Raw genomic sequence first — 19,342 nt, forward strand, 5'->3', positions numbered from 1 at the left:
TGAAAAATGTTGAAAAACAAGTTTTCCTAACACTAGGTAAACTCATGACACCCACACTGTATAATCAGAAGGGGAAATACATCTAAGAAATGTAAGAAAGTTTCAGAATAACACAATGCTCCCCAGATATCTTCAGGCTCTATTGGGATTTTATTAGGTTCCCTGAAACAAGGAGAGCAACTTTCCAGGACATTGAACTAGCAGGTCTTAGCACCAAGCTTCATGTTTCTTCAAGGTGATGCCCAGTTGCCAGCTTCTGTCCTGCTTATTCATACAATGCAGAAGTGATGGCAATGAGTTCCTTTTCCAGTATTTGCATTTGAGCTCTAATATCTGACACAGCATTTTTCACAGCATTCAGCTGCATCTTCAGTTTATTGTAATCTTCTTGGAAGGATCTTCTAACATCATAGAGATTGCAATGGCCTTGTTTCTCCCCAAGAAGAGGGTTCACCTTCAGAAAGATGTGGAGCAGTTCATATAAGTCCTGGAGAGCCTGGAGGATTTCAGATTCACTCTGCATGCTTGAGCAAGACTTGAACGTATCCTGGGATGGAGTGGTGCTCTTACTTTTAGCTTCATGTTCCTGCTTGGAGGCTGGGTCAGGGTTATCTTCTTCCACAGCTATGGTGTCATCAGTGTCCTTCTGAAGATCTGAGGTAGCATCTTTGCACTCCTCATGGACTGTGATGGATTCTTGGTCTTTCCAGATGATGGGGACGGTTTTATTCTCCTTCTGGAAATCCTCTAAGACCCTACGCTTTTCTTGGACCACCTGGAGAACTTTGTTGCCCGGGCTAACCTGAAAGCCTATGTTCCTCTCTTGGAAGAACGGGAACGGCTTATTTTCCTTCTGGAGGCTTTGCTGAATGGCATCGGTGTAAATAACCTGGACAGCTCTGTTCTGTGGCTGGAAACATTGAAGAGTGTTGTTTTCTTCCCAGAGCATCCTGTTCTCAATCCGGAGGACTTGGTTTTCCTCCCAGAGGGCTCTGTTCTCCTCCCAGATGCTCCAGTCATCCTGTACCTTCTTGCTAAAGAATTTCCGGTGGGAAGCAATGGGTGGCTGGCAGTAGATCTCATTCACCCCTCTGCCATCAACGAAGGTAAACATCTCATCCCTACATTTCATCCGTGGGGTGATATATTCTATCTCAGGCTCTGTAGACTGCATGTTCTCGTTTTCCAGATCAAAAGCAGACATGGATCTTCTTTAGTAAATTGAGGAGGACTGCGTGAAAAGATTTCTTCCAGGACTTCTGCAAGGTGCCACTGTCTGCTGCAAGTAGGTGACACGGCGGGGCTGGAGAATCTTGATCAGGACTGAAACAACAGGAAGCACAAGTGCACAGAGTTACTGCCAAAATTCAAGGTGAGAATTAGAGTCCATTGGATGAGGGGAATGAGAAACTAAGTCGGTTCCCACAGTTGACTGTGTTGCTCCTTTGACTCTGGAAGGTAAGGAACATACCAGAAACACAGTTTATACAAGCTGAGAAAATTGGTATTGGCAGATAAAGCAGATCTATGGCAACACCAAAAGCTTTGATATCAAACTCAGACTCTCCTTCCTCTCTCTCTTTACATCATTTTTTATAGACATGTAAGAGGGTAAGATGTAAGAGTATCTTGCATCTCAAAACAGCACACTGCTGACTGAATGACAGGCAAATTAATTAAAAATTTTGTGAGGCTAAAACCACCTTTCCAAAAGAAATTTTTTTAAAGGATGACAGTGAAAAACTGGCCTCAAGAGAAGCTTTTTCTTTTTGGTGCTCAATAGCCTGTGTTAACATGACACCGAAACAGTGTGGTGGCAGTTGTGCTTCTCAATCCTAAAATCCACAGAACTGTGAACAGGTAGAGCAGTGAATGATACAATATGCACAAATAATTAAAAATCCAAACTACAGCCCCAGAACATTGGGACCAGGAGAGATCTATTACTCTTTGCATGTTTTTCTGACAAGTTACCATCACCACAGTCCAAAACCTGTCACAATCCATGGGTAATTCTCCATCTTTCCTTCTCATTTCTCCTGTCACTCTTTTCTTTAAATTCTTTGATAGCTCCATTATTTGTTTGTGCTTTCTAACATTGCAATAGTGATTGCTCTTCTCTTTCCTACAATCTGTCTGCTTCTCTTTCACACCACCAGAAAACCCATCTCTTCAAAATCCATATTGCTAGAAAATCTAATTTTCTGCAGTCTTTAACAAAATTAATTTTTTGTGATTTTCAAGATGAAGTCATTTGAACTGAGGTTGAACTATTTTTACAACCAAATTGTTGGAATTCTTAGGGTTTCTGTGCAGTGTTTCTAACAGCACAAATGTGCCTTTCTCTAGTTAAGAAAAAACAAAAAAACATAAAAACCACAACACACCACACTTGGCTGTCAAATTTAACCCTGATTTACCTCTATTTCCCCTTGTGAAACTCAGTTCTGCCTTTCTGTCAGTGTGGAGAGCTTTAACTTCACAAATTTTGTTCTGTCTCTGCCCCAAACATTAGCCAGAAGGTGACAACCATGCACAAGTTCCTCATACCTTCCCACTCGGCCATCAAATTGTGTATCCCCTGTCCTTTTCTTGCCTTCTCCTTTCCAAAACCTGCTGCTTCCCCCTTTCACTGCCATCTCCACCACACATCACTGCATCTTTGGTCTCTCTCAGGTTACTTCTGAGAGCCAGCATCCACAGATGCTTCCTTTGCCTCCTTCCCAAGCTTGTCCACAAGCTCAGAGAATTATTAGTCAGATTCAAAATCCCAAATGCCTTAATGCAGAAGAGGGCTATTGTAATACATATCTGTTTGTAGTAACACTTGATTTTGTTGCAATAGAATCTCCTACAACTTTCAGAGTTGTCTTCTGCATCCCCATCTGGTTTATCTCACATCAGTCTCCTGTTTTCATAATATCGTTCCTCTGTTAAAAGAGATTTCCCTCAAAACACCCAGTTTTGGAGTTTTTTGTTTCCACTTATGCCGTGTTCAGAGCCGTATATTGCTCACTTCCTTGCACCTTCTCCCTCATAGCCTTCCCGACCCATTCCACCATCAGCCCCAGGATGGGGAGGCAAATCAGCCAGTGACCCCTAAATATCCTGATGAAAAGCAGAAAACATCTAGCATCATAAGCCCAGACCCACCTACCACTGTGTATCACGCACAGGCAGCTAGAGTTGTTAAAGTCACTTAAATTTAAGTGGTTATGTGGGATGTTTTCAGGGTGAACAGAAACATATAATATATACAGCACTGAAGGACATTATCTTGGGGACAATTAAACTTGACAGTGTCTCTGTCAGCTCTTTCACACCGCAGATGAGACATCGACCCAGGTTTCAGAGAGGCATTTCAACTTCTCTCTCCTACTGTGTCATTTCCCCACACCTCTGAATGAAATAATCCTGGGAAATGCTGGGCAGCCAGGGTGGGCACCCAGGGCAGCGGCTGGGGGATCCCACATGAAATTAAGCCAAGATGGATAATTCAGCAGTGCTAAATTACCCTCCCGGCACATGCTCACCTGCTCTCCGGGATGGGTGGTCGTCCCTCTCCTTTCACCCCTGCCAGGCAGCTTGGACTGAGGTTCTGCTGCTGCCGGGGTGTCCAGGGGAAACGGGGACGCACAGTAGGGGGCAGGGGGGACCAACTGTGATGCAAGCACTGGGCGGAACCTCGCCCCAGAATCAGTCCTGTCCCACCCTGGGGTCTGGGAGCTCCTGCACACCCTTCTCGCACAATCCACTTCTGTCTTTGATTTTTTCCCAGCATTGCGCTTTTGTGTTATTTCTCATGGAAATGACCTTTATGGTAGCTCAGCTCTCATGCCCTTTCCTGATCCCAGACTTCCCGGTCTGCCTTTGATGCTCATAACTGAGAGTAGTTTGAGTGGATTCTTTCTCCATCACACTGTCCTAAAACAAATTTTGGTTTTATTCCAAATCTTCAAATCCTGTTTGTTGTTGAACTGATAGTAATACATTCGAAAATCACATCCTTTTATGCACTATGAGACCTGAATTTATTTTCCAAGAACAGCATGGGTTTGGAGTTTTCCTTCGCCTATGAGTTTAAGGGCAGACTACCACTGAACCTTATTAAGAAGATACAATATACAGGACATTCATGCACTGCAAGTTTAGATATTATTTGTAGCAGCTATTTCTACTTGCTTGTCTTTAAATTTCTAATGATCTCATTCTCTTTCTTATTTGCTACATCTTTCAGATGTGGATTTTTTTTTTTTTCTAATCAAGGTTCTTGAATAATAAATACAGCAGTTAATTTCTTTTCTAGTGAAAATTACTGACTTGATATCAGACTCAAGGTGACTGTTATTGCTTTAGGAAGTTGGAGGTACAGTTCAGCTTTGGTGTTATACAAAGATGATAAACTCAGTTATAAAATTATTCTCTGTAATTTCTCCTTTGCTTATATTTAACCCCAGACAACAAAAAAAACCAACCATCACAGGTTACTATGGCAACTCCCCAGGGAGCATTCTCTTCTATTCAAGCTCCAGGATCCTGTAAAAGGAAAGCAGGACAATGCCCTCAAAAGAGAAAGAAGAAGATTTTATCATGGGTTGCTTGGCCCACCATCAGATGGGAATTTGAGGATGCTATCCAGGTGCAGCCAGTTTTCAGAAGAGATGACTGAAATGACCAGTCTGAACTTTTGAAGAACTGAGCCACTGAAACAAACCTTTGATAAATATTTTAAGGTCTAAGAGCCTGCTGAAAACTGAGTTAACAAAGATAAGTGCAGCACAGGACTGAGCAGCAGACAAAGCCTGCATGATCCAGACAAGTTGAGAACTTTGCCTTTTCTTATGCACTGTTTTCCTTAAAGATGGATAAAGTTCTTCTGGAAAGTCACTTTTTTGCTGAAAATTATGACTTCAAATACAGATGTATTTAGGTCAAATTTAGTGAATATCATCAGATGTGTGTATGCTTGTACCAGAATAAGAAATGCTGCAACAGCTCACCGCAGATTTTTTTATAGCAGCTACACTGATTTTTGAGCTGGACTCTCAAGAGGTCTTAGATGCCATTCACAAAATTGCAAAGGCAGAAATAATGCTGAGTGTGTTCCCCTCCCTGCCAAGAGACAAGTAACCCCTGCTCTGTAAGAAGGGTTTCAAGTGACTTTCCAGCTGAGTGCTTTGTCCATATCTTCAGACTACTCAATTTCCCCAGGTGAAGCTGTTTCACTATATGAAGAATTATTAATTGGCACCAAAGCCACATTCCTCATCCATCCTGCATACCCTACACCAGGCTGTTCAGCTGACCTTTTTGTCCTTTTTCACTGAGATTTCTGGAAAAGGTCCAATGGCAGAGAGTGGATGATCTCACACACACTCAAAAAATATTCTCCAATTTGGAAACTAAGCTCCATGTTGGGCTGCAAGAGATCCCCGTCCAGTGATGGGTTGGAATTGGGGGGCAGAGCGAGGTCTGAACTGCTGCCATAGAGATCTTACAGGAAGGAGACCCCTGGAGACCCCATTCCAGCCTCCTTCCCATCGGGAGTGGTGACATCTACCTACAGTAAAGTCCAGCCTTTTCCTTCTTTTGTTCTTGGGTTTTAAAGATCTGATAAAATGCCTGGAATCAGAATAAACTTTTTTTTTTTTTCTTTTTAGTAAAGGCATAACATTTATTTGAATTTGGAGCATCTTCTTTTTCAATTTTTTAAGTGTGTTATATACCCAAATCTTTATTTGATAAAACCAAAGACATCCACTGCCACTTTCTACCACCCCAGACACATTTGTGCTTCTGAAATGTCAGCCTCTGTCCATGTCAGTGCAGGCTGGTCTCACTGCACACTCAGTCACTGTTCTCCAGGGCATTAACCCTGGATGCAAATGCCATGGAGTCACTAAAAGATTCTTACATATTTGAGTGATCTTGAAGTGTCTCCTGACCTCAATAACTGGATAGGGAGGAAAAACAATGTTTTCTCAGTTTTTGAGGCAGTGAAGGGTCTAGAGGGAGAGGTGGTGACATCTCAGTGTTGTATTCTGCCCAGGAGGAGATGAGTGCACTTGGTCAGCAGTGTGAAAATCAGTAATTAAGACCTCTAGAGCAGGGTTTTTTTCAGACAGGTAGATGGCTTCAGGGCCACACCTATGTCACTGTCTATTTGGACTGATTGTCCTTCCAGGGTCAGCGTGACAGTGCCACTGCTAGTGTGCGTTGGCATAAGCCTCACACATGCAATGTGTGCAAAACACCAAGCTCTGCTCACTCATGTCAACAGTAGTCAGGATGGCTGGGTCAGCCTAGAGCTGGAAGTATCTGTTTTTGTACCTTGCCTCTGGTCCTAATTTCATTTTAGGCATTGGGCAAGTCATCTGTTTCCATAGCCCCATTTCCTCGGGTTCTCAGTGAGTTTGGGATACTGACCTTCTCACGCAAGCTGTCAAGAGAAGTTAATACTTATTTGTAAAGGGCTTTGAACATGAAGGGCACTACACTAAAGAAGTCCTATACAGCACTCTCGTTTACCCCAACAATTGTAATACACATAGTGTTTACAAGCTGAAGCAAAACATTTGAATTTTGCTAGTAAACATCACCTTACAGAGATGTCAGGCTTTGTGGTGTTCCACCTTAGATCTCATTTCCACCTTGCTTTCACTCTACTTCAGCTATGAATATTTTCAAAAATATACCGAAACCATGTGCAGTCTCTTGGTCTACTCTGAGCTATTGCTAGTCAACGCCATTCCTTTGTGTTGTGTCTCCATTACATACTGCTTGTGAGCCTTGCCAAAAAATACTCCGTGACTGTATCACTCTCCTACTTCTGTTTGACAAAACTTTACAGTACACTTTGTGTTGCTGAAAAAGCCCATTAGCTGTTTGTTGTTAAGTACTAACAGCAATAACCACAGGTGCACTTGTTTTTATTGAGGGGGCAGAGGCGTGCTCAAGAAGGATGATGGAGGTCCAGAGTTGACATTGTATCCAAAGGAGCTCTTTGGTCTTTCCCTCCACTGGGACATATTGGATGGGAACAGCCCAACATGCCATGTGTGACCATGGGGTATCACACATGGACTCCAGGGCCACTCTGAGAGGCAAGTCTGCCATCAGGCTGTGACAAACCTGCTGGCCCTGATCTCATACTCACAAACCCCAAACAGCAGCAGGCACCAGTCTTGGGTCCCTGGTGGCTCATCAGTCAAGTGATGGTCCAGCCCCATTACTGCACTGATCAGGTCTCTTATGACTGCAAGAGAGCTTACAGAATCACAGAATGGTTGGGGTTGGAAGGGACCTCTGGAGATCATCTACTCCAACCCCCCTCCTAAAGCAGGTTCACCTAGAGCAGACTGCACAGGAATGCTTCCAGGTGGGGTTTGAATTGCTCTAGAGAAGAAGACTCCACAACCTCTCTGGGCAGCCTGTTCCAGTGCTCTGGCACCCTCAAAGTAAAGAAGTTTCTCATATTCAGATGGAACCTCCTGTGCTTCAGCCTGTGCCCATTGCCCCTCATCTTATTGTTGAGTACCACTGAAAGGAGTCTGGTCCCATCCTCTTGACACCCACCCTTTAGATATTTATAAACACTGTCCTGTAGGCACATGTAGACATCTCAAAATAGTTTGGAGGTGAATCATCCCTGGCCTGCAGCATTGATGGACACAGTGTGCCACCTCCTAAAGATGTAGATGTAGATGTCTCTCCGTGCACTGACTGCAGAGGAATCTTCAGTGGTTAACCTCAATTATGTGGTTAAAATGGAGCCTCACACCCTACCAGAGTGTTCCAGGTCCGTTTGTCTCACACATGCCCCCTGCAAGGGAAGGTGCTGCCAAGTCAAGGACTGCAGCACGGCCTGGCACTCATAAATGGGATCAGCTTGGCAGAACTGAGACACTCATGTTAAAAAGAAGTACCCTCTTCCCAGGGGTTACAAAAAGCCATGTGCAAAATCCCTGTCCCTCACACACAGCAAGCAAGAGACTGCAAAAGGTATGGGGATTGGGGGAACGCTTAGGAACGTCCCATTTCATGTGTAACGGCAGGAGCTGAGAATATTGATGAGTGGAGCAGACCAGGAGAGCACGGACTCAAGCTGTGATGTTCTGAGAGCAGGTGCAAGGTTTGGGAGTTGAGGGAGTTCCAGCTCATTTTGAACGCAGCAGTTCTTCCACGTGACAAGTCTCGCTGGGTGAGAGGAGAAGTCAGTGGCAGCATTCCTGATTGACAGGGAGAAAATTAAGGGTTCAGGCTTGTTAAATGATCCCTAATAGTGATTTATGGGGTCCTGTACATTGTAATTTAACAAAAAAAAAAAAAATCGTCTGATTAGCTAAGTGTGTAACCCTGTATATTAATTGTCCATTATCCACTTCTTAATTGTAATGGAATGCTTATCAAACAACATGTGATGGCCACGTAGCATCAATTTAAGCAATTATCAGACTAGCTCATGTTTTAATAAGTATCTATTTAACTGAAATCTAGCAGTTTCATTTTATTTTAAAAGCTGTAAGGAAGAGTAATTTAAGATCTTAAAAAATTCGTATTGCATTAGGATTTACTAGACGCTATACTATAAGCAATGGTACCTGAAGAATCTTGAAAGCAACATAAAAAGTCCATTCAGATGCTAACCCAGGCGATTAAGTTGCAGAGTATGATGGAAACCCACCAGGGAAGAAAGGCATGTCTCATTTAGAAATACTGGCAAGCTCAGGTGTTTCCTGTCTCTTGTCTGACTTCACAGCTTTACTGTTCAATTGACATGTGTTTGTGCATGTGTATTTTCTGACATTTTTAAAGGCATGAACTGAGAAAATTTGATTATACACAACCACATTGATCTCCACACGTCACCAGCAGGACTGGTATAATCTCCGCAATTTGAATTAAACAGGGTGTATTTGCAATAGCAATAATAAGTCATAATTTTGTACACAGAGCCACTCTATAGAGACACACGTGTGCCGCAAAGAGATAGTTCTACTGTCAATGGGTTTCACAGGTATGTGCTGACTACCAAGAAACCTGGAGACCCCAAAACACTAGGTTTGGATCTGTGGGACGGACAGGGTTTCCTAGTAGCACTTCCCCACAGCCCAGCTCCATCACCTACTCTGTACCTCTTCTCTGCCTTCCCCAGTCATTGCTGGTCCTGGTCTCTTTCTCCTATTCCTATAGCTCACGAAACAACATTGCATCCTAGAGGTGCCATTTCCCAAAAACCTGAGTAAATATGACGAGTATGTAGGGTCCTGCTCTCCCTCCTATGATTTTATAAAGGTTCTTCCCTCCTTTCCTCATTATTCATGTTTCATCCTTCAAGAAATTATGAAATAGCTTACTTGGAGCTGCACACACGCTCTAATGGGCAAACCCTGCTGTGTACAACTCTTCTGGTCTTCACAGGTGTGCAAGATTTGTTCTCCCATTTTGTTATCACTAGATCTAAGGGGTAGACTTCTAACAGGGCACAGGACCCATTTGGAAACCTTATTAAAAATCAGGTTTGGCTTTCAGAAACAATCTCTGTGTGGTGTGTTTCTCTAATAGTAGCTTTGTCACCTGGATTTTACAAAGAGCTCCACATGCAGCATTTTTGCTTGCTCTAGTTGCACCCTGATTTTGACTGGAGCTGATGGGATTGTGCAAAACAAGCGTTTTATGAAAAATAAAAATAGTTCTGAAGTCTGTTGCTGGACAGTGTAGGCTTGTCAAATTAGATATGCAAAAAGCACAGAAATAAAAAAAAGAATACAGACAATACAAAACGAAACTTGAAATGTGGAGCTCACTGAAACGAGACCATTTTGAGCTCTGTGAAGCCACTGGATTACCTTTTGTAGCATGTATCGTGCTTTCATGGACCATGGCACGCTTTGCTTAGAGGAACACAATTTTAATACCTGTTCATCCCAGGGTTTAAGTTGCTGCCAGAGTACCTTTATAGTGGTGTGCCAGAAGAAGAGATGTTTCAGTGATAAAAGAGAATAAACAGTTCAATCCCGGGTACTATTGTTAAGCACACCTAAGAACAGTTAAATGGGCAATTTTGGAAATGTTATGCAACCCCTAGGAATGATTTTATGTCAGAGAAGCAGCCCTTTTTATCTATTTCCCTCATATTTTAATCTGCAAAGTCTGTTCGGGGGTGTTTGGAGGTTACAGAAGTTACTGTTCTTATAAAACTACCTGCAAACATCTGTGCAAATTTGGGGTCACTGTCTGTCCAAGTGCTCTGTAGCGGAACTCGAAAAATAACTGGAACCAGAACACACATCCACCCAGAGAAATGCAATGAGAAAGAAATAGGTTAAACTGTCTTCATATGTGTCTGGAGGGTATAATTTACATTAATGTAGTCATAAAGCAGCACCTGCTGGCTCAATACAGCAAATCTTTGCCTGCTACCAATTAACTCTTCAAAAAATAATAGGGAACAGTTTTCTCTCTTCTAGCCCCAAGTACAGTAACTTCTTTCTTGCTAAGTATTATTAATTATAATGTCCCTGCTGCTTTGCCTCACTCAAATGAACAGTCCTATCAGTGGCATAAGCTTAGTAAGGTGCATCCCAGCAGGAGCAAGTATGGAGATGCAGGGCTTTATAAAACACAACACTGCTTTTTTATTACTATTGTTCCTTATTGGTCTAGCAATTTCACTCTTAACCATTCAGAAAGTAAAAAATCTGCAGATCTCAGTAAAAGTGCAGATCTCAGTAAAAGCACAGATCTCAGCTGGATGTAGGAACAAATTCTCTGGAGATGTTCATATTACTGTAACGTCAGTGATTCAGTGAGCAATGTCTGAGAAAAAGGTTTAGGCAGGGCAAGATGTGAAATGGGGCTGGGGGGAGACACTTCTCAAACACAGCTGTAACCTTGTCCTGCATTGCTAAATGTGAACTGCAGTGAGATTTCTACCGCTACTGATGCGAAGAGTATTGGATGTGACCCTACTTTCTGAGGCCAAGTGTAAGGCTCTGTGACCACGCAGTTGCACATTAGCTGTGTGCCACTAGTCTGTGCATGTCCTTGGTTCCTCTCCAGTGTTCCTTTTAAACCAGCTCTTCTCCAGTGCACCCAAGTGATGGCAACCATCTCTTGTGCAAGGTTTCTGATATGCTGACCCTGGATTGCAGAACACCCTGATGTGCACTAATGGCTCACTTATGTATACACAAGCTTTGGACCTCTGATTTACAGTGTAAGGGACACTGTCTCTTCTACAGGTGTCTCCTACAACACAAACCATGTTATATGGCTGACGTGCCAGCCAGTGGAGACACCACCAGGCATCACTTGTGATCTGAGTGGAGCTGGCTGTGCAAGAAGTAAAGACAGGCCTCTTCTACTTGGGGAAAATACAACTCATCTCTTTCCAACTGTAAGCAGGGATGAGGTGGCAGAGATACGTGGTGCCCATTAAAATATTTCACATGGTATTTGACCTGATCATTGTATTAGAAATGATAATCCACCTGGACTTTCTGTACAAGATGAACATACAGTATGCGGCAGTCAGCCCATTAACTGAAACACTGTTTTGCATAATGAAAACACTGAGGTCACACATTGTACTGATGTTATTCTTCCAATCTTACCAAAGTCGTCTTCTGCATAGACAGAATATCAGGTATATGATTTACTGTTCGTACTTGCCAGTGCATTGCAGGTATCACAGACCAAGTACCATGGTGCTCATTGCTGAATGGACAAACACCAAGGACACTGCTTTCTCTACTCATAATAGAAAAACAATAATGGGTCGGTAGTTCCCATCTAAAGCCAAGTTGTCATTAGCCTGTAGCTTGTGGAAAGCTGTGCCTGCTTGCATGTTTATTCACAAGTTTGAACTACACAGAAAAGAACAGTTGCCCTGGCTGCAGAATCTCTGCAAACCCTGCAAAACCTTTCCTGAGCCATGAAATGCTTTGCATTATTTGCTGCTGTGATTGTCACATCTTCTGTACCTAACAAGGCATCTGGAGACTGTCCTTCTATTTCTAGCGAAGATTTCTACCTGACACTAATAAGAAGACAGCACCCTGGCATCGCCTTTTCGAGGCAGAAAGGGGCACACCAGTGACCTGGGAAGCCTCATCTGAAATGACTGAACCAAAGCCTGTCATAAGATTACAGACAAGGTACATGTCATCAGCCCATATCTCCCTCACCTTCCACCCCAATGCTGGTTAATTTCTACAAGTCTCATCCCAAGAACTGATGAATGACAGAGAAAGATATTTCTGTGGTTCTCAGGCCAATTTTTTTCAGTACATCTTTATCTGCTTTGCTTGATTGATCAAAGATATCTTTCTCTGTTGTACCCTACAGTCTCATTGACTAGGCTCAGCCTTGCTAACCCCAAGCATTCAACAATCATAAAACTTGTTAAAAATAAAGACAGTTAAAAATAAACAAATTTTTGAAAGTATTCTTTTTATCTGACATCTGGATTCTGAATCTTTATGGAGGTCAAATTTCCTTCTCACTCCTGAGAGACAGAAAGCTACTTTCTTTCTGATGACAGCTGATGCTCTTTTACAAATAATGAGACATCTGCCTAATTATTTGTCTTTGTTTGTCATATTTACTTTTGCTCCACAGTTTTCTTTCCAGAATGTGCTCTCTTGTTGCACAGGGAATAAGAGACCACACTACAAGCTTTATTGCATGAACTCTGCTTCAGAAGAGAAAAGCAGACATGCAACTAGACAGGTAGCTACCTCTGGCCAGAAGGATTATTAGCAGCCCTTATAGTCCTATCAGTTCTGTTACCTGCCACTATCTCCATCTCTTTCTCTTTGCACCAGCTTCACCCCACCAAACACTGAGCCCTTAGAAACCATCCCAAACCATCTCCCTTTACACACAATCCCCACATTTCCACTTTTGAGGAACCCCTAGGTAGTACTGTTTATAGGCCAAAATTTGCATGCAATAAATGTGTTTGAGCAAATGAGATCAGAAATCGCTTGCCACGTTGTTCAACCATGTCATTTCTGATCCACAATTGCTGCCACAAGACAGGTAACACTTGGGTGATGGCTTAGGCTGCGCTGCACATCTCCTGGGAGGTCTGCTGATGACACTGCTTCAGGGATACAGTAGAATGTTAATATTGAGTTAAATTGTGTACTTGTGTGGGATACTTGTGTTCTTATGGAGGAAAAATACATAGCACTGAAAGTACAGACACTTACAGAAGTATGAAGCAGCTTTTCCTCCAAATTATGTGTATAAAGCATCAATATCTGAGAAGAAACGTCATGCAACTTTTTTTTTCCAAATGACAAAATCACTGAAAACTTAAGTAAAAAAAAAAAAGGCAGATGTAGTAACAAGAGTTGAACTAAAATGTGGTCTGATCGTTAAGTTTATTAAAAAGATGCTTGTTTTAAATGCCTCATCTCCTGCATATGCGTATAAAATAAATTATAGAGATAGAGGCACTTTATTACACTGACATCTTAGTGTGTCTGAGAAACCACAGGTACAAGTTCACATACATGTCACTGCATAAAGTGCCTGTGGTAATCATTTTCATGGGAAAAACAAGCATTTGCAGGATCATATATTTTATGTCATAACTTCAGTTAATGCCCGCATCAATCAGATTGTCAAAGCTGTTTACAACCCATGCCTGGATATTGCCAGCTTTTGACATGTTATGTCATGAAGAATCAGAATCCTTGAAACATAATTTTGTTGCTTTCTCTCTGTCCTTACTGCTTTCTTCCTATCTTCAATTTCCCTGATGAATTCTTTATATCATTTGCAGCTGCTTCAAAATCCCACGGACACCGCTCATTAGCAACATCAAGATAACATTATTCACCTTCTGGGAGACTACCCTGGGTTTCCCACAAAACTTACAAAGAAAAAGTTTTCCAATATTTAGGTGGGTTCAGCTGCAACACCCATCTAACATAGGTTGCTCTGTTGCTCCTTTGCACATTACATAATAGTCGAATTCCTTTCATCCAATTCCAAGAATGTACCATTCTTCTTTCTTATTTTTGTTTGGTTTTTTTGTTTTGTTGTTGTTTTTTTTTTTTTTCCTTTTGCATTTGATACCTCTATGTCTGGCAAGCTATAATTTGCTGATTATGCATTGTCTCTCTTCTGGGGTTCGGTCAGCATTTAGAACTAGCCTATGATATAATAGTCCCAAAAGAGGATGTGAGAAGGAAGAAGGGTTGGAGCATCTATTTTTCTCTTGTGAAAATTAAAAAGCCTGGAGTTAGAAATGACTCCTTCCTCTATATTTTTGACTAGATTAAAAATGTGGAGAAATCCAAAGTCTTACCTCCATGCATACCATGTGCCATGTAACAGGGACTCTGGAGTTGGGTATTTCGGGCCATAAAGACACAGCACTCATTAACTCAGTACCAGCACAGAAAATTTCTAGGAAAATCCACTGAGAAGAAACAAACCCAAATGTGCTTTACACCGCCACCAAATGAGGTTATCTCAGTCTAATGGATTGTCCATAAGACACAGGAGCTGGACTTGACAACAAGCCCATGAGGTGCTGTTTATTCAAAGGACTAAATATCTCACAGAAACGGGCAGAGGGGAGGGAGGAAAATGTAGGAAGGGAGGAGAGGGGTCAAAAGCAGACCAAAACTTGTGTAGACAACTGCAGCATAAAGAAACAAACCAGTACTACCCTGAGACTTCAGTCATAAAGTTTAATGTCTTGTTATCTTTACGAAGCCTTCAGTAACACGGAAGGAAGTGCCTGTTTCCCCTCACTTCACATCTTTATTGTTGGACATTTTCTTTTCTCTCTCTACCTCTCTCCTCATTTTAGCCTGAACAATATATCTGGTTTGAATGCAACTATAAAGCAGGCTGCTAGCAGGGGCAAAAGTGTGTGCTGACTGGAAACAGCCCCATTCCTGTCCCTTCCCAAGGTCATTCCCCTTTAGCCACACATGAAGACAATGAGCTTGCAATGTTCTGAAGAGCCACATGCATACATCGAGGGTAGCAAAGGGGAAATGTGCTCCAGAAACTTGCCAGGGCGTGCCTGACTGCAGCTGGATCTCAAGCCTTGGAGGTGTTGTCAAACATTGTCTTCCTTCAAGACATCTGTTAAACACTGGATTATAGAACACACTGATAGGTTTGCATGAAGGGCATTGTGAGCCTGACTGACAGATCGATGGGATTAAGACATTAGGAGAACATTCAAAGTTTAGTTTTGACAAAAGTCATGAAAAACAACTGCAAAGCCTTCCAAATCTTGCTGCAAATAGGCTTTCCCACAGATTTAATGGGGGGAAAATGTGCAAATTCCAACAGACCCCGTATTAAGTCACATTAGCAATTTGAGATGCTTCGTCATTCTCTACACTATATGAACTGCAGAATTTTTATTTCCCAAACTCTACTAATAAAAAAGGCCTATAATTAGGTATCTGTCCTTTGCAATCAGCACTATGGATTTCTGTTCATAGGAGAAAAATTGTAGGGCAGGAGAACCACTCAAGAGCATAGGAAAGAGCTGTCACTGACGTAGTGTGACTGGTTAGTGGCTTCAAAAAATTATTAGGAGAGAACAGTTCTTCAATTTCAATATGTAGCATGCTAATAAAAAAGCTCTTGTTCATTTGTCTGTCTGATTCAACCCAACTCAAGTTTTAGGTTCAGACTCCTCCTTTCAGCCTGCAGTAGTTAAGTAACACATTTCTTCTGATTTTCTCCTCCCCTGTATTTGCCTGAATGACTGGCCACAGACGGTTCTTGCTCATTAGTGCTTGTAAAGATTTGCTTCTGAAGTTTGAGATAGCAAGGCAATGTGGAAAGACATGATGGAGGGATGTCGCCTGGGTTTCTACCCTCCCATTTTTCCCCAGTTCAGGAGCAAAAATCAGACTGATACCCATGCAGTTTGCCCATTTCTGTTCTTTGATATGCAATGAAGAGCCCAGCTGTCGGCAGGAAAGAACGAGGTGGTTATTTGACTGTCTTGGAAAGCTTTGAGTAGCAGCAGCAGGAGACTTCAGTATAAAATCTTGGCCCATTGAACTCACAAAAGACATCGAGTCAGGGATTTTACATACAAAGGTAAAAGCATTTTGCCAGTCTTATTACAGCCATTAGAAGAAAAGAGCAAAAATTAATCCAATTACGTTTCCTCCAGTAGGGCAAAATCTGCTCTTCACTGCATCATACTGTCGAGCCCACAACTCCATGAGCTATTCTGGTGGAGTTCCTCTTGACCCATTTGTACATCTGGAGAAGTAAATTTCCTCACCAAGTCTCCTTTGTCTACATTTTTAAAATTATTTTCATGCCAGTGCAGCATCCTGTTCTTCGCTCCAGCAAAACTGCCCTTGAAGGAAGGAATGACAGGTCTCAGACATAATCGTCTGCCCAGCACTTACCCAGTAGTCTTTTCATCTCTGAGGTTTCCAAAGCCAGAAGGGTTATTTTCAGAGCCAAACATATTAAAATTAATGTTAAATCAAAAGGATTGCCTGCCGCGGGGCTTGATTGGATTTGGACAAAGAATGTCGCTTTCTGAAGTCAACCCGCATGTAGATCATTTTTTTTCACCAGCTAATCATGATTGTAAGAACATAAATCATGTGAATTACAATGAGCAGGGTTGATGAATGTGCACCACAGGAACTCCAGCTTCAATCCCCTTCGAGGTCATCACTGGAGAAAGTCTTTTCCTGGGTTTCTACTGCCTGACACAACCATCCTAAACCACTTTCTTTTTGGGGAGATGAGAAGGATCCCACCTTTGCTTCTGTTTTATCTGTAACCTGTCTCTCCTTTTAACTGGAAAATGAAGCCTGCTAAATGTCTTTGCTACAAAGGCTTCCTGTAATTTTTTTTTTTTCATGCACTTACAAACATGCTCTTAATAATTGGATGTAAAACAAAAAATCCTCAGAAGCACAGGACTGAAGTCTGCAAGTGTATGGGAATTCAGTCCTCTCAATATTTATGTTTAGCATTAAATACTTCATGCAAAAATAATGACTTTGACTCCCTCTCTTATCTCAAAAACTGTTCATACACATGCTCTGGGATCTCTGCGCAAATATAAAAAGAGGATTAAGTTGTATGTGTAGTAAATCCTGCTTTTACATTAAATAGGTAAGAAGTAACGGAGGGCCTTTGGATTAAAAATAGGTCCCTGTTTGCTCAGCAGACTAAAGCATTCTTTCCTCTGGCTGCCCTGCCATGCAGGAATTGACTTTTTCCTTGTGAGAAATTTGAGTCAATTATAAAATCTATAGCATATTAGGGGTATGTACTGTACAATACATGATTTGTTTTAAATTACTGTATATTAGGGAATGCCCCCTGCCACCACAAAAACATTCTGCAATGGGAAGCTGAGCCCCAGCCTCTGTCTGACAGCACCATCATGTGAGAAACTTCCACATCTGGGTGCCCTTAGGGAAATGCTGGGGACACAAGGTGAAAATCTCAATCACAGCTGTCTAGAAGAGAGGGCAAGTACTGCTCCTGGCCCCAGACACCATTGTTTTAAACATCATTTGGTGCTTTCTTCCCACCCTTTGCAGCAGGAGCTGGGACGACGAAAGTTCCTCCAGCCTTACCAGCCCTCCAGCTGTTAACCTATCAGTTGTAACTTCTTGGCCCACATGCAAAGGTCAAACTCACTGACATTTTGGTTCAATTTTTACTACTGGTTCTGCAAAAGAGGAAAACAAAACTGCAGCATAGAGCTGAAGGGCACAGAAAGCAGAGAGCTCTGCAGGCAGCCCAGCTGCACAGCTGCTGACCTGGTCATGTTTTGGTTTGTTTCACCTGTTGTCATTTGTTCCCTTAAAACAAACAAACAAAAAAAATGACTGAGACACCACCGAGCATAAAGCAAATTCATCTCTGTGCGTTTTATAAAGTCATCCCCTGGGCCCACCACAAGAACAGCCGCTGGTGTGGAAAATACCTCGCAGAGTCTGGCGGAGGGGTTCAAAGGAACTGGTTGCAAAGGGTAAAACACAGCTGGAGGGAGCAGAGATGGGGCCACAAACTTCCTGATGATACCAGTACATTTCACAGCCGGCCTTTAGCAAGCCCTCCCTTTAAACCTGGCTTTGCCTTCAAGAAATCTCTCTAAGAAATGAATAAGCAGTTTTTGTCTGAGTCATTTGCCTTTGCAACTTCTTCAGGATCCCAAGTACTTTCAGCTCAGACACTCAGCTGCCAGAATAAGAAGCAATTTTATTTCACCTCTGGATGGGGGGATAGAAAGGCATATCTATAAAAGACCTAAAACCCACCAAGCTGGAGACCCCTTTTTGAGGACAGCAGGGGTCACAAATTCACCCTGCACCCTGGCACTGGTAGCTGGATGGGACAAGGATGATGGTGTGTGGGGACGGCGAGTACAGCTGGTGCCAGGGAGGGCTCAGGATGCAGCACATGGCAGAAAAACTCCAGTGAGGAAGCCCTCAGGTGGAAGGTGTCCACTGTGACTGAGATGGATGGGCCCAAGCATGAGTTGCCCGGACTCTTTTGATGGAGAAACACACAAGAGCAATTCATCTGCCTCCTCTCATGGATTGCCTGGGGCAAGATGTCTTAGATGATGGTGGTAATGATCTTTCGCTGTAACAAGCTCGCAGGTCAGCATCTCACTTCCAGACAGCTGGGCAGCCCCTCTGAACATGATCTCACACATCCTCTACCACAGCAAGTCCCAGTCCCCTCCATCCCCCAGCCCTGTGCCAGGTTCCTGCAGCCCTGATGAAATTTTCAGGGAGGGTTGCAAGCTGGTAGGAGCCCCCATCTCCCTGCCTGCCCTGTTGCTATGGCCCTGGGAACCATGACACCAATGGACAGACAGAATAAGGAGACAATGGGACAAGGGGACGAGGTCCATCAGCCCTCAGGACCACCAAAGACCAAGAGGGTGTCCTAAGCAGTGGGGCTGGGAGGGTTAATTTCCTCCCCCACTCTCTTGAAGAGAGGTAAGTCTGTCCCGGAACGCCTGTCTGGAGTTTTATTGGTCAGGACCATTTTTAGAAACACATTGTAGCTGTCAGATGCTACTTTACAACTTTTTCTGTGTTTACTTGTTGCTCCCATTTTTGTTGCTCTCCTCCCTCGTTTTCCCTTTCACCTGGGAGATGAAAACTAAATGCCTGCATGTAAAAACCCAGCACTTTAAGAGGCTTATGGAGGGAAGAAGAGAAAGCTGCAGGGTGTGCTGAGGGTTGTCCCCTTCTCTGCAGCAGACAGGGGTGGAAACACAAGGGTGAGTGATGAGACGGGGAGAGATACGGAGTCAGCACTCCCACCCCTCAACCCTCCCTGAAGTCAGACTTCC

The 19,342-nt window shown here is 42.8% G+C and overlaps 1 protein-coding gene across 2 annotated transcripts; it reads right to left on the reverse strand.

Annotated features, from left to right (window-relative positions):
- Window positions 1-155: 155 nt before the first annotated feature.
- Window positions 156-3,610, reverse strand: CBY2 (chibby family member 2). 2 transcript variants are annotated; one of them, XM_065829576.2, is made up of 2 exons: window positions 3,534-3,610; window positions 156-1,323 (listed from the first exon to the last, which is right to left on the reverse strand). In XM_065829576.2, exon 2 carries the CDS (start codon window positions 1,202-1,204, stop codon window positions 266-268), a length of 939 nt encoding a protein of 312 aa, XP_065685648.2. In that variant the 5' UTR covers window positions 1,205-1,323; window positions 3,534-3,610; the 3' UTR covers window positions 156-265. The 2 variants fall into 2 exon arrangements, with proteins under 2 accessions (XP_065685648.2, XP_071659736.1); XM_071803635.1 differs by having other exon boundaries at window positions 156-1,451; window positions 3,534-3,602.
- Between the last annotated feature and the right edge of the window lie 15,732 nt (window positions 3,611-19,342).

Source organism: Patagioenas fasciata, chromosome 1, assembly GCF_037038585.1.
Source record: "Patagioenas fasciata isolate bPatFas1 chromosome 1, bPatFas1.hap1, whole genome shotgun sequence".
Classification (NCBI taxonomy): domain Eukaryota; kingdom Metazoa; phylum Chordata; class Aves; order Columbiformes; family Columbidae; genus Patagioenas; species Patagioenas fasciata.

What these genes read in the sequence shown, in the direction of transcription:
- CBY2 (XM_065829576.2), bottom strand. Translation starts at nt 1,204, where the DNA reads ATGTCTGCTTTTGATCTGGAAAACGAGAACATGCAGTCTACAGAGCCT.